Here is a 24,968-nt window from a genome sequence, read left to right as displayed (position 1 = left end):
GTGACTAGATATAAATAAATTGCAAAGACTTCCTGTGGGTAACCGTTTATAAGTTGATTTTCAATGATGGAATTCCAGATTTTGATTTCTGGTTCGTCGCCTTGCCTAATAATTTGCTGAGCGTAACCAAGGTCTCCAGTGAAGACCAAGAACTCAAAGACCTGAGTGGATATTTGGGGGTCCCGCATGAGGTTTGTGGTAATTAAGTGGGAATGAATTCGCTCAAATTCGTCGATGCTTGAACACGATCTTAACAGAGAGATGAGGGAATTTGAATTTGTTACAGGAACTGAAGTCGATGTTTCGTCGTTTTTTCAACGGGAAGAGCGAGGAGTGGGTAAGGAGAGGCGAGAGCCATCTTCGAATGGTGACCGTTGCGCTGTGTACCGTTCAACCATTATAACGTCCAAAGAAACCGGACAAACATTAGCGAACTTGCGACTGATACGCATCTTGGGAACCAAACCCAACCGAACCAACTTTGGCTCGAAAATCGTTTCAGTCAGTTGTGGTTCGACACTTCGATCGGTAAAACTGGAAAGGTAAACCAACGAATCGAACCATAACGCCTGTTCAGACTCCAATTGAGGGCAAGGACATTTTTGGTAAAACTAACGAATCGAATCATAATGCCTCTTCACTCCAATTGAGGGAAAAGAAATTTCGTCGCCAAAATAGTGCATCATCAGGGCAGCAACCCCACTGAACAAACTAAGGGGTTTTTTTTATTTAAATATGCCACATTTTTCTTTAAATATTAAATTTATATCCTATTACAGACACACACATATATATATACCATAAAAGTACAAAAGGTAAAAATAATCTAAAAAAATTATTTATTTATATTTTCTTCTCTCATAACTTGGGCAGTGTTACGTTACAATTCACGTAACTTACGCCTACATACAATAATAGTGATGGATCCTACCAATAGGTATTATTGTTATGTGTGAGTGCATGTTACGTTAATCGTAACATAAGGGATTTCTCATAACTTTTATATAATAACATAATCAATGTCAAATATACTAACTTTTTATCTTACTTAATTAAAAAAAAAATTTCATTTCAATTTAAGTTAAATATTTTCAACCAATTATCAAACTTTAATGAAAAGTCAAAAATTTTTACTAAATAAATATTAGATAAAATTAAATTAAAATAAAAAATTCTTAACTCTTTACTCAACTTACTTAAAAAAATAAAAAATTATATAAATAATTTTTTATTTTAATTAAAATTAAATATTTTCAACTATTTATCTGACTAATATAAAAAAATCAAATATTTTTATAAAATTATTAATTATATATCATTTGATTAAAATCAAATATTCTCCATTGTTTTCCCAACTTTAAAAGTATAAATTTAATTTTATATTTAATTGTGATTATTTTTGTATTTTTTTAAAAATATATATATGTAAAATTTAAAAGTGTTATAATTTAGGATATATATTAAGTATTTTGGAGGAAATGGGGTATCCCGCTCATCTCCCCTAAACTAAAGCAACCCCACTAAATAAACCAACAGTTAAACCTTTAAAACTTGCAAATACTGATCAATCCAAAAACCGGCTATTCTCATAACACATGCTCCTGATTCCTCAAACTACTTTTCATAACGACACTCAAGTGGTGCACAAACTGTAGCTCATTGCAAAGGCAACTAATATAGACTACACAGGCAATATAGGAAAACAAAATAAGCGCATACAACTATACTCACCAAGTGAAATATAGGAAAACTAAATGAACTAAACAAGAAAAACATTACTTATTTGCAAAGTGAGTAAGAAGTTCATCCCAGCACCAGTATGAGCTAGTTGCTATGACTATTTACATCAGTTGCCTTGAGGAAACATACAACAAAGAACAAATGAAATGAAAAACAAGAAGACAGAAAACAACACCATGAGCAGATTCAAACACCACGAGCTAGACTAGAAACACCACGAGGAAGACTAACTGCTCCCCACAGAGCAAGTTGTAGATGCAGCCACTACCCCATAATGAGTAACGACTGTGGCTGAGATGGTTGAAAAGATTAATTAAGACCCGAACCCATCCACATCAAACAGAGAGTTCCCATCACCATCACCATCATTGCTAACAATACTGCCACTTGCTCAGCCCCTGGTCAAGCGAGTGTTGTAGGACTTGCAGTTTGGGCACTTCTGAGCCAGCACATGGAACTGGACATTAGAGGTCTTACCACAGTCATTGCAAAGGATCCAAACCTGTTAAATCAAAGTTGCTGTCAGAATCTTATCAACAGAGAGGCATCCATCTGACCATAGAGAAACATATGAGAAAGAGACCTTTTTATTTAGGTAAGCTTCTGGCATTGGAGTAGCCGCTATCTCCCTGTCATATTTCTCCCATACTTTGGACATGTCACAGACTGACTTGGAGCAGATAGGACAGGCATATCTGTCAAAGATAATATACACAGTATAAATAAAAGCAAAAAAAATGGGAAGAGGCAAAACACAATGTAAGAGCAAGGACACTCACTGATGATGTTCCCGCATCTCCTTCAAGCAATTTTTGTGAATGGTATGCCCACACGGCAAGACAATTACATCCTGTCTTGTCTCGAATAAATACTGCAAATAATGATTTCCATTATGCTTGCAGTTAAGCATCCATAAAGAAATTAGTAAAACTAGTTTATTTTTCGCTCTGCTACAGGGAAGTTATAATGGATTACCTCACAGCAGACAGGGCAGTCATGATGCATTGCACCTTCTACACATGGGTGGCTGTTCTTCAAAAGCATTGAGTAGCAGCATCCTAAACAGCAAGAAAAACAATAATAGGCACAAATACGCAAAATAATTAGCCTGTCGCGATGTAACCGCTGAACTTCACCCAGCTTGAACAATATGAATAAATAAAGAATGATGAGAGATAAATTACTTACTACACTTGTTGCAATGGAAGAAATTATCACATCCACCAATCCTAAAAGAGACAGATTAAAAATTCATGTTAAAAGAACTTGACATAAGAAGAAAACTAAGGGAAGATTATGAATTCCAGAGGAAAATTCCAAGTCAATTCTTTTAAGGCAAACAGTAATTATCCCCAGAATGGTTCAAAATGATGAGCTAATAAAAGGAGCACATAAACAAACCTGCATATTCCACATCCATCACAATGATATTGCTTCTTGGATGTCTGCAGCATAGCAAAAGTAAGATGATTAACGAAGGGCATAAATAAGCTTAGAAACTTGATAGAATAGATAATCTCCTCAAATTGATAGCTATTGAAAGATAATAAAATTACTCACATCATCATCAAACAGCTTGCAACTCTCGCAGAAGTATTCACCCATGCATACACCACAATTAACACAAACTTGCTGAACCTGACAACAGCATCAAAAAATATATTTAGGAGGGTGGGTTGGAAAGCAATACTTAGGATAGATCCTGTGTTTGTTTCTACAGCTTAAAATCAGAAAATATCTTCCACCGGCCAGCCGCTTCCTTGAAGTATAAGAAGTCTATTACCCTTGTAGCAGTCCATTACAAAACCATGATCGAAAAAAAAAAACAAAAACCAAAAACCAGCACAATTAATCAAACCTAGAACTAACCTTTTGTTCAGTGCCACAGAGCGAACATATCACCTGGAATACAGAAAAAGGATCAGACAAGCGCACACTTCCTCACCAACAGGTGCGACAACCACTACAAAAAATTCAATGAAAAGGGACCACGAAAGAGGAAGATATCAACCTGGTTGACTTCATGCCGCGGAATGTCATGCCTAAGCTTCTGATCAACATTAATATTATTCTGCACATCAAAAAATCATTTACTATTAGGAAATAAAGAGAACCAGCCAGTTGACAATTCCTATTAAGAGATTTTGACAAGATAAAATTCAGACAGTTGGGTCAAAAATAAAGTTGCCATTGACAAGAAATGTTAACCTATAATCACTACAGTGAAATCACTATTTTGAAATAGATTTTCTTAACTTATTATTTCAAACAAAAATAATAAATTTTTAAAAAAGATGTACTTCAATATTCAAAAATGTTCATAGGTAAGGAAAAGCTCACCATTGCCTCGTTATGACAGTGACGACAATCAAAGATCTCATTGCAACAGGGAGCTCTAATGCGGCACCGTCTTCGATAGTGCTGGCATCTGCACGTAATCATATAACATTAACCAAGGAAGAAATGGGAGATATCCATATAAGATTAAGGCAAATCATACCCATACTCCATGAATCCTTTCCTCAGCAATTCGGTCGAACCGTTATGATTAGTTGATTCTTCGGTTACCAAAAACTCTCTATCTGCCAGATGAGAGTATGAGGGTGTAGAAAAAATTTCATCTGCTTTGCACGATGTACTCATTGGCTCAAATTGTTGATGGCTGGAATGATGGACTTCCAATCCTGCCATAGCAACTACTATATTGATGGACATCTGAAGCAGGCAAAAAAGCCTTAAGCACCTGCATAAATGTACATATTTAGCAAAAATCCTAAAATTTCAAACATATCTCTGGCACGAACAAGCCAGGCAAACACTCCATGACATTGTTGCTTTCTTCTACACTGCTGCAGACCAATGGAAATCAGCAACAACATAATCCAACGTTGAACAGCTCCAATCAGCATAACTCCAAGAGAAGGATTCATCAAAACAAGAAGATCAATTAGACTCCCATATAAAAACTACAGTTCAGCACTGGGAAACTCTGAAGCCTCCAGCTTTGAATGAGCAAATAGCATGTGCATGATGACTTGATTCCTTGAGAGTCTGGAACCAATTCCAAATATACTGGAAATGACCAAAAGATGTCCCAACCTATGGTAAAAGCAATAGATCACACAATCAAATGCGCACTGAGATGTATATAAATATAGTGGGAAGTGTGTGAAATTTCAGAAATGTGTTGTCCTGATCCGTCAAGGACAGGCCTACCTCCACTTGCAACTCTGCACCAAGTCTCCATTGAGAACTGAACTTACCACAGACAGTCATACAAGTTGAAAGGCATCTCTTCAGTAAGAATTCAGTCCAGTTAAACCTAGCCAGTTCTCCTAATATTTAAAATAACAGGAGAATTGCATTTTCATACCCAAGTAACCCACCACTAATGGCCAAAAACCAGTTCACCTAATTGGAAAATGAATCTAGTCCATCCCCAGCTAGTGGAGCAACCACAGCACTGGTTGTGAGTTTGAAAAGAGATTTTGAAGCAAGTAAGCTTTGAAAGAGGAGGCAGCACCAAAGAACAACATGGTCAAGACTGAATTTTTCACAAATGCACTCACCTTTTTTACCCTCTAATATGGTAAAATAGAAAAGCATCTATACTATTGGATGTGGTTGAACCATAAAACCTGTGGTGATTTCCTATAAACATGAAATATTCAAGTTTTCAGGTTTCACCAAGTGTGCGGGCAATAAGACGAGACAATACTGAAACCTAGAAAGTGGCAGACTCTCTTATCCAGCTTCTTCTTGATCACAACATATGGTTCAAAACTATGAGAAATGTAACCGTTAATTCCTGTAGCCTACAATTCCAACACTGATATAGGCTAAGGCTGTAGAGATCTAAACCACAGCAACTGCCTATGCCTCTATGGCATCCATCATCCTTGATCATCCTGAATACCAGCAACTTATGAAATAAATACAAAACATGGCATTGAATTCCTACATTAGCTTCATACTTTATTACAATAACTCAAGTGTGCTGGTAAAAACATATCACTAACTTAAATCAGCAATAGCCTTGAAGTTTTTCTCCTACTAATATGAAGACTGCCTATCCTGCATAGAAGCAACAGCAAGCTCAGATCACAGACCTAACTGCTATACCGTCCTCAATAATACTTGAAAAGTATAGCAAAACCAGGTACCTGCCCCTTCTCAAATTAAAGCTGTTGCTTCTTTAATACTCCGGCAATAACAGTTAGTGGCCACAAAGGAAGATACCCAAGAATCAGCCCCTCAAGGTCACTTGATGAGCATCAAAGTTCATGGACAAAAGCATGGCTAGGTAAAACCATATCAATAATTGCAATGAAGTAGCAGCCTACCACACCAATTCAGGACTGTCAAACAACTGGACGTGGGACAAATTTACCCATAGACAGCAGTATCTCACAGCCTGAACTAGTTGAAGGATCAATATGGTGGCTACAAATTCACAAGGCACCACCACATTAGAAAGTTAGGATTTCCTTCCCAATTTCTATAAACAGCTGTTACATTCTCTTTGTATATAAATAATGCACCTCCTATCATGCAAAAACTTTTGCATTTAAACAAATTCTATTTTATTCAATTATGTTATATTTCTTCACAGAAAGCAAGTTATCTCCAAAGCAGATGTCGCAGCCATGCCACTTGATTCTCTAAGTTCCTTTGATGGCAAATCATGACAGTGGCAGGCTCCCCAATTTGTTCACTGACATTTCATCATATATTATAAAGTTGAAATTTTTTCATTTTTGAGACCACCACACACTGGTAGACAAAACAAATTTGTATGCTGACACCTAGCAGCAGCGCACTAGGAGTGCATTTGACATTCAATAATGACACACGAAATTCACCTTCAACAAGCGTTACAAATGTAACACCTAAGATGGAAAAAGCACACCCTCACACAGCTAATATCATCACTTGGCGACAAAATACCAGCAAATTATGACACAAAAACAGGTGTCATCCAAACACAAGTAAATCAACCTCTGAACGCAAATTCAAATTTCTCCAAAAGAGCAAACAAAATGAAGAACAAAAGCATTCAAAGCTGTCATAACCCAAAAGCATCAACGTTTGCAACAACACAACATAGCAATACATTGACATCACACAGAGCAAGTCAACAAGAAAAAATTATCCATGCACATAATGCACACAATCAAATTTGAGATAAACATACACTAATTTTTATCACACAGATTGACATGCACATCAATCTACAAGATAAATAAGACACAAGAACTAAAACTCTCAGCCTTTCAGATATTCTCAGTCACCTAGAACCGATTAATCAGCTTAATCAAACTAATCTACATCACTACATCTCTGTTTGGCTACTAAGAAATAACGAAAAAAAGACAAGAGGAAAAGCAGCTTGATCAAACATATTCTCGATAATATCGACCGACAACTTTAAAAATTCAGAAACAAACTCAAACTCTATGAATTCTCGGAGTTACACAAGAAAATGTATGATCTCAACTACTTTTCCTCCTCTTTTCCACAATTTTCTCGGTGATCAAACAGCACCCAGCTCTTAACGATTCTTTTCATTTAAACGTATATCACACGCATAAAGTAACTAAAGCTGCATCACTTCATGATACATTACCTAAAAATATTATCAAATTTTACGCAGAAAGAACGAGAATCAAAGTAAACATAAAAGTTATGTAAATTTATGTGAATAACGAACTTTAATCCTGACGTCGCCGATCCAAATCGGAGAAATGTACGATGAGATCCGAAAGACACTCGGAGCTCCGATCCAAACCCTCTTATCAAATATGCAAATCACTTTGAGCCGTGCATAAATGTGATCGTTTTATATGCGTGTGTAATTAAGTGATTATTTGAAAATAAATATATTTATACACGCGTGATCGTATGCTTTGCCTTCGAGAGACTTCGAAATTTGCTTTGTGAAGAAGAAAGCGAAATGCGCGTGAAATGTGACACCTAGTTTTGTTTGCATTTCCTGCTAAGATATTATCTTTGACAGGATTGCATCTGAAATTACGTAGATACCCTCTGTGCTTGGAAATATCCTAAAGCCGTTTTCATGAAAAGGCGGAGATACAATGGAGGCGGGACCATACTCTCTCATTTATTTCTTTGGTTGCCAATTTGGTGGTTTTTTTTTTTCGTGAAAAAGTTTAAAAAAAATTCTAGAAAGGGTAACGGTCATCCTTTCAAATGCCAAGAATAAGTCTTTATTAAAAAAATGAATAACTATTGTATTTGAATTTTATATATGTATGTATGTATGTATGTATGTATGTATGTATGTATGTTTAAATCCTGAAATTTTTACCATGTTAAAATAAAATACAAGTTAAAAGATAAAAAAAAAAACTATAAACTCTAATGCCGTATATTTTATCTTATATTATATTAAATTTCATTTTTATGTTTAACCTATTTTAATATAGTCAGGATCCTGATTTAGAAACTCACTATATCTATATATCAAAATTTTAGCATCTCTAAAAGTTTAATATTGTGTTTGTTATCAATGAATGGAATTTCTTTATTAATTGTTCTTCGAGAACATACTACAAACAAAGATAACAATTAGAGGTGATAGTGTTGTTATCGAGTATAAAGTCTTCAAATATAGTGTTCTAGTAGTCAATTTTTTTCAATAAATATTTTTTATTTAAAAAATAAAATATAACATAGTAATCGTGTCAATAGAAAAAAGTCGCATTTCTTTTTCTCTCTTTAAATATATTTCTAATCTTGTTCTCGAGCTTACAATTAAATTGATATGAAATGTGCCCACATAGTTGTTGCATGTACTTTATGAGATACATTAGACCATTTTAAATAATTTTTTTATTTTTGAGATTTTAAAACTTAATTGACATCTAACGTATTTAAGGATAACGTCCATCAATGTAGTTCGCGAGGATGATCCTAAAACACACAACCTCACAAAAAATGTATATCACTTTAGATTTGATAATATAATATTTTCTCCTTACTAATATTTTCCCATGTTAAATATTATGTTTCTTATTTAAATACTAAAAAAATTTAATTAGTGCAGTTTTAATAAGACTATTAGATAGAATATTTTTAATTTTCTTGTTTATTATCATTGCGTAATATTTTTCACTTAAAATTTTCCACGTTTAATACATGAAAAACATTTGTTTTTTTTTATCATCAACATCATCATCATCATTATTATTATTATTATTATTATTATGATCATTATCATTATGTATGCATGTAGAAAAAAATATATATACTAAAGGAATTAATTATTAAATGCCAACAAAATTAGATTTTCTAGAATGACAACAAAAAAGAATAAATATAAATATAAACACCACGGGATCTTAGCCGTTAGAAAGTGGTAAAAATAGAATCAACAGCTGAAAATGGAGAAGACCTGTGTAGTTATTGTAAGTGTGCGTGAAGAATAACTTCTCCAAATGTAGGCGGCGGGGCGCAGAGGTCGGTGGCTCGATGCTGACATAACATTTACTTCCAGAATCAGAAGCGAAATAATAGACGATTCTGCGACGGAAATTGAACGGCCCAGGATTTAAGGTAATGCCCATGGCTGTACATTGGCATGAATGATGTGATTGACAGCTATTCTCTTTATTGCAAAACGAATAGTGACCGGACGCGTGGTAATGACCACCTCCGAAGTTGTTGCCGTTTGACACGTGTCCCGGCTGGCTGACAAGTGGAGATCTCATTTTAAAGGCTACAGTTACTTGATGACGTGGGAAGATCGATTGAATCAATGCTGTCTGTTTCTAATCATAATTTTTTTGACTATTCGTTAAAAATATCTATTTTGACTACTCATATCTCAATGCTTATCCGTTGAAATAAACTGATGAATGAAGGCTTTCAAATTTGCGAAAACAATAAAAAAATCTTTAAGAAAGTGACACGTTAATGGCATCGGATTTTGGTACGTGAATCTTATAAGTTTTTTAAAATTATTTTTTATTATCACATGAGAATCGGTCCACATAAGGCTGGTGCCGTGATGGGCATTTGGTCGGCGATGATGGGTCCTGATTTGATTTTAGATTATAATTTTTGATAAGTTTTACTCGTTTGAATCTTAATCATGTGACAAGAGGTTACTTATAAACAATGGCTTTACTTGTTAGACATGTGTTACGTGGCACAATAATCAATATTTTTCGCATCAATCAAGAAAGCTAGCCAAGATTCTGGTAAGCAATGTAATATGAGTTTTTAACATTAAAAAGAATAATACGTGTTTGTTGGGTGGCCACAACGTAAGCCTTAATCATTGATTTGATTACGTGCCGGTGAAAGATTTGTGGGGGCTAAAGCCTTATTGAAATATTAACTAGGTATAAGTTTAAACTAATCATGGAGATCAATAATTGTATTCTATTCTCGAAGCCGAAGGCGGAGATGCAAGTTGAAATATTAAAATAATTATCGTGGGAGTCAAAATTTTTTGGACATGGAACTTTTAATAAACAGTAATCGGGACGAGCGTCTATGCATTCTCAAATTTAGTTAAAATTTTCATCATGTAAATATTCTTAAATTAAATTATTGATATAGACTTATTAGATTCACTGCTTAAATATTAGGAGAGAAATACAAGGATACGATGAGACAATTTTACCCTCATTTTCCTTACCAACATTTTCTTCTACAAACCATTAACACTCAATACTAAGTTTTAATAAATCCACGAAAGGGTATGTTTATTTTTTAAAAAAAAAAGTTTGGATTTTAGCAAAGTTGATGAGGAATTTGTGAGTTTGAAAGTGTTTCCAATGAGAATGCTTAGGAGCGATACTAAGAAAAATCACGACAATAGGATGGCTTCAATGCTTAGCACAGATGAAAATTTCGGTTGAGATGCAATAACAAAATGAGTTGAGTAGATTATTAATTACTAGAGCTAACTGCCCATAAATTATTTCAAGTGTGAAATTTGACAGCTCTTCTCCAAACCACCCGAGTGAGAAAAACAGATAACGGTCCTTTTCAAACTGTGCAAATTAGAAACGGTATTATATTTAGAATTATAAATGGTGGTAAGAGTAAAATTTTGATTTGTAAATTTTAAATACTGAGTGTAGAGAGTAAACAAGTGTTTCGAGTAGTAATTAGAGTGAATATAACCCCATCCTTAATATAAACTTATGATTTTAAAAAATAACGAAATGATATATATAACATATTATCTATATAACTCATAATGTGGACTTGACATATATCACAATGCAACTTCTTTTTTACACACCACGGAAAGTTGGAAGCCACGCAATGATAAGCTTTATGATAAATACTAATTTATAAATATTAATACAGTAAAACCTCTCTAAAGTAATGCTTTATATAAGAATAACTTTCGTGTAGTCACAAAAATTTTGATCCTAACTTAGATTAGTTATAAATAAGAATAAATGTTACATTATAATAAGTTTTAATTTTTTAAAATTTTGTCTTAAGGATCTTGCATCCACGTATTAATAATTATTTATATATTGCAGAAAATGTACCTTATATTATATTAAAGGAGCTTGTATCCATATAGAATAGTAAGAAAACGAGAGAAAAGCATTAAAAAGAATGCAAAAGTTTTAAGACTTTTATGATAATTCTGCATATTTGCAACAATGTGTAGAAACATTTACTATATTTTTGAAATTATGTATGTCTCTTTTAACAATATCTATACATTGGATTTGACATGTGCCTTAACAATTTTTTACTACACCTCTATTAAGTTATAGCTTCCTCGTAATAATAAATTAGTTTGGTCCCAACATTGTAAGTATAGAGAGGTTTAACTGTATATATTAGTGTAAGTTTTTTCTTGAAATTATATTTTAGTGTAACTTTAGGGGAAAAAAATGCAATAAGAGCAAAGATTGATTAATGGATAAAAATAATTTAACACATACTACTAATCAACCGTCAATTTTTTTCAAGAAAAAACCAATAACTACTTTATAACTTGATTAAGAATATTTTTATTTGTTTAGCATATAAAACTTGTTGAAAATACGAGTTAATATTGCTTCTTTGAATTCCAAAATCAGTCGAAATAGCAACACTAACCAACAAACCCAAAATCATCAAAGGCATGCATGAAACATTGTCATTGAGACCAATTTCCGCACATCAAAGGAATATTTTCCAATTCAAAAAAGGCAAATAAAGTGGTTTGATCTCTAAGAGACAACGACACTGTTGTGAGATTGAACTCTTAAACACAACAGTTTAGAATAACAAAAGTAAATTGATGAAGAAAATATGAGACAGAAATAGAGAGCGATAGTTAGAACAAGTCGATTGTTCTCTTTTCTTTTTATTCTTATAGTAGTCCTCATTAAATGCTTTGTATGTCTCTCTTATAGACTTTTTTTTTTAATAATTCAATTTGAATTAGTCACCCAATTTTTTTATTTAATGTGAATTAGTCATCCATATTCTTATAATTTAATCCAACTTAAATAATAACAATTTTTTACTACACCTCTATTAAGTTATAGCTTCCTCGTAATAATAAATTAGTTTGGTCCCAACATTGTAAGTATAGAGAGGTTTAACTGTATATATTAGTGTAAGTTTTTTCTTGAAATTATATTTTAGTGTAACTTTAGGGGAAAAAATGCAATAAGAGCAAAGATTGATTAATGGATAAAAATAATTTAACACATACTACTAATCAACCGTCAATTTTTTTCAAGAAAAAACCAATAACTACTTTATAACTTGATTAAGAATATTTTTATTTGTTTAGCATATAAAACTTGTTGAAAATACGAGTTAATATTTCTTCTTTGAATTCCAAAATCAGTCGAAATAGCAACACTAACCAACAAACCCAAAATCATCAAAGGCATGCATGAAACATTGTCATTGAGACCAATTTCCGCACATCAAAGGAATATTTTCCAATTCAAAAAAGGCAAATAAAGTGGTTTGATCTCTAAGAGACAACGACACTGTTGTGAGATTGAACTCTTAAACACAACAGTTTAGAATAACAAAAGTAAATTGATGAAGAAAATATGAGACAGAAATAGAGAGCGATAGTTAGAACAAGTCGATTGTTCTCTTTTCTTTTTATTCTTATAGTAGTCCTCATTAAATGCTTTGTATGTCTCTCTTATAGACTTTTTTTTTTTTAATAATTCAATTTGAATTAGTCACCCAATTTTTTTATTTAATGTGAATTAGTCATCCATATTCTTATAATTTAATCCAACTTAAATAATAAAAATCGCATGTAGATTTGACTTATTCAACTCTAATTTATAATTAAATCAATATATAACTAGTTTCAAATCAAATACAAAACAATTACTCGCATTCCGTCCAACTAGGGATATTAGTATTTTGGAAGATCATATAATTCCAACATTACTTACCTGAATCCAAAATTAGCCTCTCAGTTTAAACGCTTGAAGGCCTTGACTTGAGTTACACTTTTTTTTTTCTTTTTTTCCTGTCCTTAAGCAGCTCCGAGAATCAATTACTTTGAAAGAAAGGAAGGAGAGAAATCAAGAAAGCTTTGTGTTGTGTCCGGACTCCGGAACCACAAGGGGACCGACTGCTGAGTCCTGACCGATGAAAGAGAGAGTCTAGGCCCGCCGTTCGCGCACCTCTCTTATTCAACTTTTGATAAAAGATGCCACTGTTACCTCACTTTCTTCACTTTCAGTTGTACGAGTTGAAGCGTACTGCGTGCGTAAAATAGCTAGACGCGACGCACCGCCAGTCCAGCTCTGTCCATGCAAAGGAACCGACACCGATTGATTGCTTAGCCCGTGCACGTGCGACTTTATTACTCCTTTATTTCTGGTTCTAAACCAAATGTTATGTCAATATTCTTGTATTTCTTTTGAGTATGGGCAATCCCTATTTTATATGCATGTAAGATATATTCTCTTCACATGAACGGTGCGTTGAGGTTCCATAACCCTGTATTATTTGTTATCAAAGTGACATTTCATTTTGATGATGTTCGGGAGTGAGTGAAATATTCTCGACTACTAATTGAAATGTGTGTTTAGCTTACAACTTACTCTCAAACCATACCACAATATCTGATAAAACCTCTTTTTCATTAAAATTACAATTTTTTTTCTCTATTTAAATACCGAGTGAAAAGGAGTTGAATGCCAATAATTAATTTGAATTAAGTATATTTTCTATTCTAGTTTAAAACTTTTAAATGAAATTCTATTTTAAAGACCTTCACACATTGGGATAATTTAATTCGCAAGGAAGAAGAAAAATGAATTACTATACAATTTTCTGCAACCAAAAAATTGATAGTTGGTTTTCTTTTTTTGGAAAAAAAAAACACTGTTGATGGTTCTATAATTTGAACAGAAGAGGGGAAAAAAAAGTTTGATTAGATTAAATTTGCTTTTAAATGTAATTATATAAGTAGAGAGGTTTTATCAGGATATTAAGGGGTGTTAAAAGCACCAGTTTTCTAAAAAAGATCCAACGACCGATGGGTAAAACTCCTCAAACCCAAACCCAAGTACAGGTAAGTGATTGATTCTCAACTGGATTTGGTACTTCATAAAAAAATCAAACCATAATGCAAAACCAGTATAACTCCCACATCTTTAAGAAATGGAAATGATTTCGATTTTCTTAACTTGAATAAGATTAGAGAAAAGGACTTTTAAAACGGCCACTCCGAAAGCACTTCCCGCTCAAAGCTTTGACGAGATGTACAGTTAGTTAATGAGGAGAGTTAGAAGCGGCAAACAAAATGGTCCGGAATACAAGCTGTCCTTGGTCAACAGAAGCATTCACCAGCCTCCGGCAAGCACTGCCACTCACTGACAGACTAATACTAGCCTTTCAAAATTACAACAACATCAACAGCTTCATCTACATACATCACATGTGCTTAATGCTTTTTACCAACTCCATTTTCTTTAAATTGACAACCAAAAACGCTCACTAAAAATGAATTTAACTCTCTTCTGACCAGAAAATAAAGCCGATTTACCATGGCAAGCAAAGACCAAAAAGCAGAGCTCATTCTGCTTTTACTCCTGTGATATAGCTGTATTTATCTTCATACTACTATTAACTTTTCCCACATTTTTTCAGCTCCAAAATCTCCTCTCAATAGATCTGAAATAAAACATTCAAAAGCATAAAAAGAAATAATCCCATTTCATATATAGATGTTCGAAGGTGAGTGATGAGGCCAAAGATTAATATAATTCTTCCGTTGTTCGCTATTCTCACTCTCATTACCCTTGTCACAGCCGAAAAGCTCTCTGTTTCTAACAATGGAGTATTTCTAGAAGCAGAAGCTGCATTTATCAAACAAAGACAACTCTTATATTATAGAAACCGGTATGGTGGTAGAGGGGAGTTTGGGAGAATACCACCTTCCTTTAAATTTGAGAATTCACGAATTAGAAGTGCCTACATAGCTCTCCAAGCATGGAAAAAGGCCATCATCTCGGATCCTTGGAATCTAACATCCAACTGGGTGGGATGCTATGTCTGCAACTATACTGGAGTCTTCTGTGCTCAAGCTCTTGACAACCATTCAATCCGGACCGTTGCTGGCATTGATCTAAACCATGGGGATATTGCCAGCTACCTCCCCGAAGAGCTTGGACTTCTTGCAGATATTGCATTGTTCCACGTTAACACAAATAGGTTTTGTGGCACATTGCCAAGGAGTTTCAACAAGCTAAAACTTCTCTTCGAGCTTGATCTTAGCAACAATCGATTTGCAGGGAAGTTTCCTTACGTAGTCCTTGGTTTGCCGAAACTTAAGTTCCTCGATCTTCGTTACAACGAATTCGAAGGTAAGATACCTAAAGCTCTCTTTGACAAAGATCTTGACGCCGTCTTCATAAACAATAATAGGTTTTCATTTGAATTACCTGACAATATCGGGAACTCACCCGTCTCTGTCCTTGTTTTGGCAAACAACAAGTTCCACGGATGCTTACCACTGAGTTTTGGAAACATGTCAAGAACTCTAAATGAAGTGATTCTGACAAATAATGGGTTGCATTCATGTTTGCCTGAGGAAATTGGGTTGCTCAAGAATGTGACAGTTTTTGATGTGAGCTACAATAAACTGATGGGTGAATTGCCAGATACAATTGCAGAAATGACAAGTTTACAACAGCTAAATGTGGCACACAATATGTTATCAGGGACAGTACCTGACAGCGTGTGTTCACTTCCAAATCTGAGGAATTTCAGCTTTGACTATAACTTCTTCACTGGTGAGTCACCAGTTTGCTTGGATTTGCAAGGTTTTGATGATAAAAGGAACTGTTTGAGGGATAAGCCACGGCAGAGATCAACATTGCAGTGTAGAATGTTTTTGTCTAGGCTAGTATACTGTAACACTCTCAAATGTCAGTCATCGCCACAGCCACCAGTTTACTCACTTCCCCCTCCTGTACGACCACCACCACCACCACCACCAGTCCCTGTGTCTTTACCTCCACCTCCAACATATTGCATTCACTCTCCACGGCCACCACCTCTTTTTTCACCAACTCCAACCCCAATTTTACCTCCTCCACCTCCAAATTTACGGCTGCAACCTCTGCCACCACCATCTCCCATACCATGTGAGAAGCAACCACCACCATCTCCTCCACCATGTGAGGGGCAATCACCACCACTCCCCACCCAAAACTTGCCACTGCCGCCTCCTTTATCTCCAACTCCTCCAGTTTACATCACTCCACCAGTGCCAGCTCCAGTATAAGATGGGCCATTACCATCAATTACTGCAATCCCATATCCATATCCACCACCACCGCTGTTTTATTGACTATTTTGAGAAACATTTTCCTTCCAACTTCCCTTGACTATTTTCAGAATCTTTTTCCTTCCACCTCCCTTCACAAAGCTTGAAATTTGATACATTTTACTTGTAACGAACTCTTCTGCATTGCCTTGGATTTTCCTTCACCGTAAACAAGCTATGTGAGCCAAAACAAGGAGCAACAAATGAAGCATGATTAATTATCCAAGATCAATGCATGTGATAAAATCAGGATAAGAACAGATAAGAAGAAAGTGAGGGGATAATTTCGTATTTAATTGAATCGTCATGAATGCTTTAAGTTTTTAATAAACATAATATATATAGAATAGGTTGAAGGAAATGTAATTAAAGAGGAAAGATTATTTTTAGCTATGTTGGTTTTAATCCTATTATCCTTGATTTTACATCACAATTTCTTTTCTATGACTGTGCTTCATACTTACAGATATCTATAAAAGCCAAAAAGTCATTGAAGGCAGCATTAAACACATGTTTATAGCCATAGATGGAACATGAGAACAAAATGAGTTTATTTGTTATCATTTTCTTTACAACTCTGTCCTGAAACCATTTCATCTGCATTAACAAATCAACATCAGCAACAATATATTCTTAAAATGATTATGCTTCTGCTTCAGAATGTTACAAGGTATTAGAGACAATGGTAATGAAAACACAGTGACAAAAAGCATCCTAAACATGGAAAGAAATGAAAAAGCACTACAGATTTGAAAAAGTAAAACTCTGCTATTACAAGGAAAGAAGCTGTATTCATTTTTCACATTTGGTTCTATGCTGATCCTACGTTTTGATCAATAAGAAAATGATTTTCTTGTGATGCACAAAAACCTCTATTAGTTTAAATTGTTACTCATGTAACCAGCCTACCAACAAAGGTTGGTAGTTCAAGAACTAAAGGTTTATGAATTAATCTATGATTTAATGATTTCAAGATCTAGCTTCACATCAAAAGAGACACAAAATTGCAGAATTCATAACCTATTTGATTGCCAGAACAGCCAGACCAATCATCTATCATTGTAGATAGAAGCTATCAGAATCTCCAAGTCTAAGGACATAATTGTTAGCCTCTTCTCAGGGTATTCTTTTACATACACCTCTCCCCCCTTCCCTACATAATCAATGAAACACCCACCAAAATGAAATCCATCCCAAATAAATAACCTAAAAATTTCCAGTTTCAACCACAGTTTGCTAGGGTCAGCTCAGTAAAGGAAGGCATTGAAGACGTGAGACATCCATGAAGCTTGCTATAACTTCTATCTTAACATCGAATATAGGAACATTATCAAATATGGGGGGACGCTAAAAAATTATCTCAACACCAGAATTAGGACCAGCTAGGATTAAGTGATATAAACTATTACGATCCTCATACACATATATTTCCATTAAATTTCAAATGCGAAATAGCAATACACTGATTTTGTGTGATTTTCGAAATGGATTACCTTCCAGATATAAATATCTTAACGTTTTGGTCTCCGCAGAAATATTTATTTCCATTGTCAGACAAACTATCAATTTTACTCTAAAAATTCAAATGAAAAAATGTGTCCAGTTTATATTTGGCTTGATATTCCACCTATAATTAACTAACATAGACAGAATTGAAAAAGTAGAATGATCTAAGATCACTTCTAGGAAAAAATAATTTAAGCCAATTTCTATTTCATTTTAAGCATACGCCTTGGATCCCCTATCTCAGTTAAGAGAAGTGACTAGTGCAAATTTTTCAAAAGACTGGACCATGCCTTTAAGGCCTCCATATGAGGTGTCCACTGACTGTAAGTTTTCATATACTTACCAATCAATTCCAGCTCATACATCATAAGAATCAAAAGCTTAAATTCGGTTGTTACCTCACCAAAGTCAATAAATTAGTAGAAAGAAAGATGAGCACCATGGATCCTCATTAGTCAATTCTCAGCAGCGAAAAGCCAAAAAGGTTAACCCACTTTCCAGTAAGGAGAGTTGTAAAAGAAAAGAACATTAGCAAAAGAGCAATTAAAGACCATACTAGTCAAATAGAATCAAGACGGGCTAAACTGCATAATTTATCTGAACTCGAGGAAGCAGTTAACTGAAAAGCCAAAGTAAAGCAAAAGGATATACCTCCAAGGCATGAAGTCCACATGGACAAAGTGCTTGGGTTTCCTTAGGTATGAAGAAGCAGACTTATTCTCAAGTTCACAGCCAATGAAAAGCATGGTCTACCAGCAAAAAGTCAGCCTCTACAAAAAGACCTGGAACAGTGCATAAAGCAAAACAAATTTAGCTTTCATGCAAGTCATATAAATTCACAATCTCTTAGAAACGTTGGTTCTTCAAGCAGAAAACCTTTCATCCAGATTTCAGAGGCCAATCATGGAAGACGTGGGAACAGCTGATGATTGAGTGCCATGTGAGGGTTGACTTCAAGAGGTAATGGCTGAAGCAGCCCACTATTGGACAATTCTTCCAAGCCTTTGATGTCCTGTTGCAAGCGTGTTGCATGTACAATAGCATACTCAAGAACAAGAGGATCATCCGGGGGGTTCTGCAGAAGGGAAAGCAATGCCTGTCTATAAACTTGAGCTGCCAACAACGGCCTAGCAACCTGCCGACTTTTACATACCATTGCCAACTTAATCACATGCTCACAGACATTTCCCAGCCTTGACCAGGGGCAATCACAGAGAGAGAATTCCGAACCAGGGTTCCAAATCGTATATGCCAGGGTTCTGTCGGCTTGTGAGATGATTTTAGCAAGCTGGAGATTTTGCTCATCTAACATTACATTGACATCTGGAATGTGCAATGCCTGAGACCAAGCATTGGTTGAGAAAGAGTCATCTCTCAGATTTTCAAAATACCCAGTCTCCATACTATATTGATCTAACCAATATAAGGAATGAAATTCAGTTGTCAAGGTGTGGATCAACCAGTCAACTCTGGGCCAGAAAATAACATTTTGCTCATGAAAGAGCTTGGATTTCAATCTTAGGTGATACGTCTCAATTGCAGCAAGGGGCTCTGGAGTGGTCACTGGGAGAGAACGTATGCCAGTAACCCACAATTCTAGAAGACAAGAAAAATGTTTAGTTCAATGTTTGAAGAAAAAATGTAACATATGAAAATGCCTCAGGACCATTGTCTTTGACAGAAACTTAAATGGTTCAAATGATCACCAGTTTTCACACATTACAAGATTGGTTATATTTCATAATCAAAGATATCACATACAAAATTCAATCAACAAAATAAATGAAGACGAACCTATATGTGGTAGCCATTGGCTCTTGAAATAATCCATAAAGGCACATTGATCAACAAATACTTGCATGAACTCTTCGATTGTGTCCACAGAATTTGGGCTACTTCTAGAGGAATACAAAATCCAGCTCAATTGCTTAAACATCTCTTGTTGCACTTCAACGTTGTAGCATTTCTTTAAAAGGTTTTTTATCCAAGCCCGACGAACATGCCAAACACATAGTAGGATCCGACATTGAAAATTCTCTCTGCCAGCATGATGTAGGCATTGCATTGCCTTTCTTTTAAAAAATATATATATATTGGAACAAACTTAGAAGGAAAATAAGGTGTTACCTAATTGTAGAAATATCAAAAGAAGGGTTGTCCACTAAGAAGGCACTAAGTCTCCATCTAGGATCCTTGGTACGAATTCTTTCAGCAAGCAAACCAATCCATTTGTGGACGAATTGACCAACAAACGAGGAAGTAATGATCCAGGCAACTGGAATTGCATTGTGGGACGAGTCAAAAACGAGCAGAGTAGACAGGGGATACTGTCAAAGGAAGAAATAGGAGCTTCATTAAATTATCAATCATCATCAATTGCTTTAAGCTGGGCTAATGAAACTAAATGTTAACATATCATAACAAAGGCAAACTACCTTAAGTTTCTTTGAGCCAAATGTTGAATGGAAGGACATCAAACCATTATTTCCATAATGGAGCATCTGTTGCAGCTGCCAATCTGTCTGTATTACCAAAATAAACGGTTCTGAAACAGAGTAATCTTGGAAGAAGAAAACATGCTTGTGATGCCGTTGTACCCACATTTTTACACTACATTCATCATCTACATGTAATTCATGTGAAGAATTACGGATGACCCTTTCCATATTGCGAACATCATTTCGAGTAAGAAAGTCATCGCGGTTGTGGGGACCACCATGCCCCTGCACAGCCTCTATGTGATGCTGAATTATGTTGTCCAAAGATATTCCAACATAAAGCATAGACATCACTTTCTGGCGTAAATCCTCCGAGATTCGGGGAGCATACATAGCTCTTGTTCCTACAGCATCTCTATCAAGAATCCCGTGACACGGTGCCCCTGTTTTGTCTACATGCTTTCTTTGATTATAAATTATTAGAGCAAGAAGGGGGCGGGTGTACAAGCGCTTTACAGTAAAATGGCAAAGGCAACCTCTCATCATGTGACGTCTTCCCGGCCTACTCCCCTTTCCAGTAGCAGGTTTAACATTTGAGCCATCCCCATTACCAGACTCACTGTCCCGATAGTCTTCAGGACCATACGAACACCAGTATCTGCCAAATCAGCAAGACAATTAGTATAATACCAAGTTAACTCCTTTTGGGTAAAATTTAGGCACTAATACTAGTAAAATATCCTTTCTGACTGTTGCAAGTTATGCATGCTTGTGCTGTTGAGCAGCGGTGCTTGGCCTTTTGAGGAAAATGAATATACATTTTGCTCAACATTCAGTCATTCGCTATTGACAACCTAAAAGAGTGGACTGCTTTACCTAAATGTTGGTGGATGGCATATCATCTAAACATGGCCTTTAACTGACTTTTTCTTTTTTTTCTGTTTAGGGCAACTTAAAGGGTTCATTATGTACCAAATAAACAACATACAGTGTATATTCAAGATAACCATCAACCCTTGGTTTACTGATGCTCCCTTCAGATCTTTTCCTCCTAGACTCAATGCGGAAGCTAGCAGGGCATTCTGCATTAGAAGATTCCCCTTTCACAAATTCTTCCACCCTGGCAAAAGGGATTAGAGCAATATCATCCCCACCTTGGCGACCACCTTCCACTTTTACCCACTTTAAATTAGCAGCAGAAAACTCTACACATGGAGGATCTTGCACCGGAAGGTTAAGTATGTCCTCCATTCTCGGCATCTGCAATTTCAAAACCAATACTAAAAACATACAGCAAATAGAACCAAAAATAATAAGCAAACAAAATACTGAAAATCACAAACCAACTTCTCTAAAAATTATTAAAAAAACGAAAAAAATTATATATACATCGCAATTTGGAACCTAACATGAATTTTAAAAAAATTAAATTGTGTAGAATTGGGGCTACAAGAAATCTGAACATCAACATTATCCTGTAATTTATTCTTCCTCAACATGTAATTTAAATCGGCTCTTGAAGCAAACATATCATTAGTGAGCATGTGAATTACATTTAGCATTAACTACTAGCTCAAACACACTGTCATCAAATGAAGTACTTAATTTAATTGGTTGCTTAAGGTAAAATCAAAGTCTTTCTTTCTTTCTTTCCTCGTTCATGTTACTGAAATCACCTTGGATTCATGGCTCTTCATGCTTCTTCGAATACAAAAAGTCTTCAACTTTTAACTCGCTGCAAGAGTAAAATTGAGAAGATAAATAAACAAATTTAAGCAAGTGCTAGACGAATAAAATTAACTTGAACAGATGAAGAAGTGAGTCCAACAATTACCGAAATGAAAGTAACAATGAGAGCAAACGTTATGCGGAAGTTAAATTCGAACTTTCCGAAGCCTACAGGAGAGCGTGATATAAATTTACACCTATTAATGGGAAAAGCCAGACCGCCGGCAGGGATTTGTCCCCGCTATACCTAAAGGTTAGGTATTTATCCAACTACACCCCCATAATTTAAAATTTCTTTCATATACCTTTTTCAATGTGCAATTACAAAATTACCCTAATTTAATTCTTCAAATTTCAAAATCTGCCTTCACGAGCTACCATACACAACGCCTGTCCTGCTGCTGCAAGTTCATGCTCCTGCTGCTGCAAGTTCATCCACCACATTAAAGGCTACAAAATCACCGAATTAAAGGCTGAAAATTCACCGAACTAAAGGTCATTAACCACATTTACACTTATTTTTTACTTTATAAAGAGAATTTATGGTGCATAATTGTTAGGGTTATATGCATTAGGGTTTTAAAAAACAAATTACCCACATGATTTTGGTCATTATCTTGCTTATTTACTAATAATCTTTCTTGCTGGTAATGTAATGAAGCTTATTTAACTTGTGAATTTGAAATTGAAGAGAGTGAATTCATAGCTCTTTAATAATGGTTGTGGGAGTTCCTAATTAAATATTATCCTTATGAATTTTCGGTTATGGCTACACTAGTTTATGCATTAGATCTTTATATAATTTTACTTATTGTTTGTAGTTGAACTTCATCCATGGGAATTATATATCAATTTTCTTCAGCTGTGTATGCATTCATTATGCTACAATTTGGGTTTTCTCTATTATTTGTTGTAGAACCTTTATTTTGCAATTCTAATTTATTAACAATTTGCTATTTGTTTCAGCATAAAACTATTGATAGTACACTATTAATAAATCAACTGCAAGTAGATAAAAACAGTTACCGCATTTCGTAGATATATTTGCTGTTACTTGTTAAAAATATTGTCTGTATTTCGTAGGTGTATTTGCCAATATTCATGAATGATCATTGGGTTCTCGGTGTGGTCGATATACTTGGGGGCAAGATTTCCATTTATGACCCCATGATAGACTTAACAAAGGATTCAGTTTTGGTGAGACAATTGCTGCATGTTGCAGACATGATACCTCTAGTACTTCAGAAGATAGCATATCACGAAACACATCCAGACTGTAGTGAGGTTATTTCGAAAATTCCTTGGCCCATCGTGCGAGTGCGTGACATCCCGCAACAAAAATCAGGGTATGTACTATATATATAATGTGTTTTGAACATAATAATAAGAATGATGATTTTTAACAATTGATTTATATGAATTTTTTTAGTGGTGACTGTGGAGCATTTTTGTTGCGGTACTTGAAGGTCATAGCCCATGGACTTGATGTCAATTCATACTGCCAACAAAATCATGTTACACAATTTCGACAAGCCTTGGTTGTAAAATTATTTGGGCATAGGTCATGGAAAAAAACTTTGTAGTGTCATTTTTTGGATTATGAGATATAATAGTTGTAATGAGGATGTTATTGATATTTGATGTCATTAAAAACTATTGACAACATTAATATATTTTATTTCTTTGTTATTTATATTAATGATAGATAAGATAGTTTGCACAATATATACACAATGAATACACTGTAAGAGAATACATGACTGCAGTCGGGTATTTGCACAGATACACGACTGCGGTCGGGTATTTGGAAATAAACATAATACGCTTTGTGACAAAATACTCGACTGCAGTCGGGTATTTGCACAGATACACGACTGTGGTCGGGTATTTAGAAATAAACATAATAAACTGTGACAAAATACTCGACTGCAGTCGAGTATTTACACAGATACACGACTGCGGTCGGGTATTTGGAAATAAACATAATAAGCTCTGTGATAAAATACTCGACTGCAGTTGGGTATTTGCACAGATACACGACTGTAGTCGGGTATTTACAAATAAAAATAACAAGCTCTCTATGACAAAATACTTGACTGCAGTCGAGTATTTGCACAGATACACGACTATGGTCGAGTATTTAGAAATAAATATGACAAGCTCTTTGTGATAATCGAGTATTTGCATAGATACACAACTGTAGTCGAGTATTTAGAAATAAACATGACCAGTTTTGTAACAGCCAAAATACACGATTGTACTCGGGTATGTGCACAGAATAAAAATTCTTTTCAATCATTCATTATATTGATGACACAATCAATATAGATTTTAAACATATCAAACTTCAAATAAACGAAACTAACTATAGTTCGATTGCCTATCAAATAACACAAATCCAATAGTTATTGAAATCGTAAATAAGTCGTAATATAATAGAAGTTATTTAACATTCATCATAATTTTTTGGCATATTCAACCCAAACACTCGGTCCATATTTTATAAGTCTCTGGTCGCCTCCCTTCAATACTTGTTCTTAGAAAGTCACACAAACATGTTTATTCATCTGCGAAACAAAAAGGTAAAAATTTATCACTAAATATGAAAGATATTAAAAAAATTAAAACAACAAAAAATAACAAGTATATACGGTTCATAGTAGTCGTGTAACTTATTAACAATTATAGTATGTAAGTTTATACGTACACGTTAGTAGTCATGTAACTTATTAACACACACGACTATAGTCTAG

General features: G+C 34.8%; 3 protein-coding genes and 1 long non-coding RNA gene across 24 annotated transcripts; 2 read left to right on the top strand and 2 right to left on the bottom strand.

Annotated features, from left to right (window-relative positions):
• Window positions 1–1,755: 1,755 nt before the first annotated feature.
• On the bottom strand, window positions 1,756–7,664 carry LOC102624116 (probable E3 ubiquitin-protein ligase RZFP34). 5 transcript variants are annotated; one of them, XM_006476112.4, is made up of 12 exons: window positions 7,451–7,664; window positions 4,241–4,483; window positions 4,081–4,168; window positions 3,752–3,811; window positions 3,610–3,642; window positions 3,301–3,378; window positions 3,142–3,185; window positions 2,929–2,969; window positions 2,716–2,798; window positions 2,520–2,611; window positions 2,324–2,435; window positions 1,756–2,242 (listed from the first exon to the last, which is right to left on the bottom strand). In XM_006476112.4, exons 2-12 carry the CDS (start codon window positions 4,453–4,455, stop codon window positions 2,132–2,134), a joined length of 957 nt encoding a protein of 318 aa, XP_006476175.1. In that variant the 5' UTR covers window positions 4,456–4,483; window positions 7,451–7,664; the 3' UTR covers window positions 1,756–2,131. The 5 variants fall into 5 exon arrangements, with proteins under 5 accessions (XP_006476175.1, XP_006476172.1, XP_024953401.1 ...); XM_006476109.4 differs by having other exon boundaries at window positions 4,241–4,839; window positions 4,957–7,662; XM_025097633.2 differs by having other exon boundaries at window positions 4,241–5,814; window positions 5,904–7,662.
• Window positions 7,665–12,499: 4,835 nt separating this feature from the next.
• On the top strand, window positions 12,500–16,501 carry LOC102626099 (leucine-rich repeat extensin-like protein 4). Its single transcript, XM_006476114.4, has one exon. It carries the CDS (start codon window positions 14,957–14,959, stop codon window positions 16,499–16,501), a length of 1,545 nt encoding a protein of 514 aa, XP_006476177.1. The 5' UTR covers window positions 12,500–14,956.
• On the bottom strand, window positions 15,765–22,490 carry LOC102625159 (uncharacterized). Of its 17 annotated transcripts, none has more exons than XR_008052342.1 (10): window positions 22,322–22,490; window positions 22,164–22,222; window positions 21,476–21,747; window positions 20,485–21,145; window positions 20,177–20,376; window positions 19,844–20,121; window positions 18,926–19,645; window positions 18,701–18,831; window positions 18,448–18,542; window positions 15,765–17,140 (listed from the first exon to the last, which is right to left on the bottom strand). XR_008052342.1 is itself a non-coding variant. In XM_015529650.3 (8 exons), the coding sequence occupies exons 3-7, from the start codon at window positions 21,745–21,747 to the stop codon at window positions 18,951–18,953; spliced, it is 2,106 nt and encodes a 701-aa protein (XP_015385136.1). In that variant the 5' UTR covers window positions 21,748–21,767; window positions 22,164–22,222; window positions 22,322–22,490; the 3' UTR covers window positions 15,765–18,831; window positions 18,926–18,950. The 17 variants fall into 17 exon arrangements, 3 of the variants coding, with proteins under 3 accessions (XP_015385136.1, XP_015385135.1, XP_006476176.1); XR_008052348.1 differs by having other exon boundaries at window positions 15,765–16,718; XR_008052349.1 differs by having other exon boundaries at window positions 15,765–16,702.
• A 43-nt stretch (window positions 22,491–22,533) lies between these two features.
• On the top strand, window positions 22,534–23,884 carry LOC102626398 (uncharacterized). The gene is made up of 3 exons (XR_008052350.1): window positions 22,534–22,710; window positions 23,299–23,561; window positions 23,645–23,884. It is a non-coding gene; the product is annotated as an uncharacterized LOC102626398 (long non-coding RNA).
• The last annotated feature ends 1,084 nt before the right edge of the window (window positions 23,885–24,968 follow it).

The sequence above is a fragment of the Citrus sinensis genome, chromosome 1 (genome assembly GCF_022201045.2).
Source record: "Citrus sinensis cultivar Valencia sweet orange chromosome 1, DVS_A1.0, whole genome shotgun sequence".
NCBI classification, from domain to species: domain Eukaryota; kingdom Viridiplantae; phylum Streptophyta; class Magnoliopsida; order Sapindales; family Rutaceae; genus Citrus; species Citrus sinensis.
This window is presented reverse-complemented; position numbering and strand designations above follow the sequence as displayed.

Excerpts from the sequence above, each read along its gene's own strand:
- LOC102625159 (XM_015529649.3), bottom strand. The coding sequence starts at position 22,184 with ATGAAGAGCCATGAATCCAAG. Across the intron at positions 21,748-22,163 it reads TGAAGAGCCATGAATCCAAG|ATGCCGAGAATGGAGGACAT; the intron begins GTGATTTCAGTA and ends TTGAAATTGCAG. Across the intron at positions 20,377-20,484 it reads TTGGCTCAAAGAAACTTAAG|TATCCCCTGTCTACTCTGCT; the intron begins GTAGTTTGCCTT and ends TTCCTTTGACAG.
- LOC102626099 (XM_006476114.4), top strand. The coding sequence starts at position 14,957 with ATGAGGCCAAAGATTAATATAATTCTTCCGTTGTTCGCTATTCTCACT.
- LOC102624116 (XM_006476112.4), bottom strand. The coding sequence starts at position 4,455 with ATGTCCATCAATATAGTAGTTGCTATGGCAGGATTGGAAGTCCATCAT. Across the intron at positions 2,799-2,928 it reads CTTCCATTGCAACAAGTGTA|GATGCTGCTACTCAATGCTT; the intron begins GTAAGTAATTTA and ends CTTGCTGTTTAG. Across the intron at positions 2,436-2,519 it reads GAGATGCGGGAACATCATCA|ATATGCCTGTCCTATCTGCT; the intron begins GTGAGTGTCCTT and ends TATCTTTGACAG.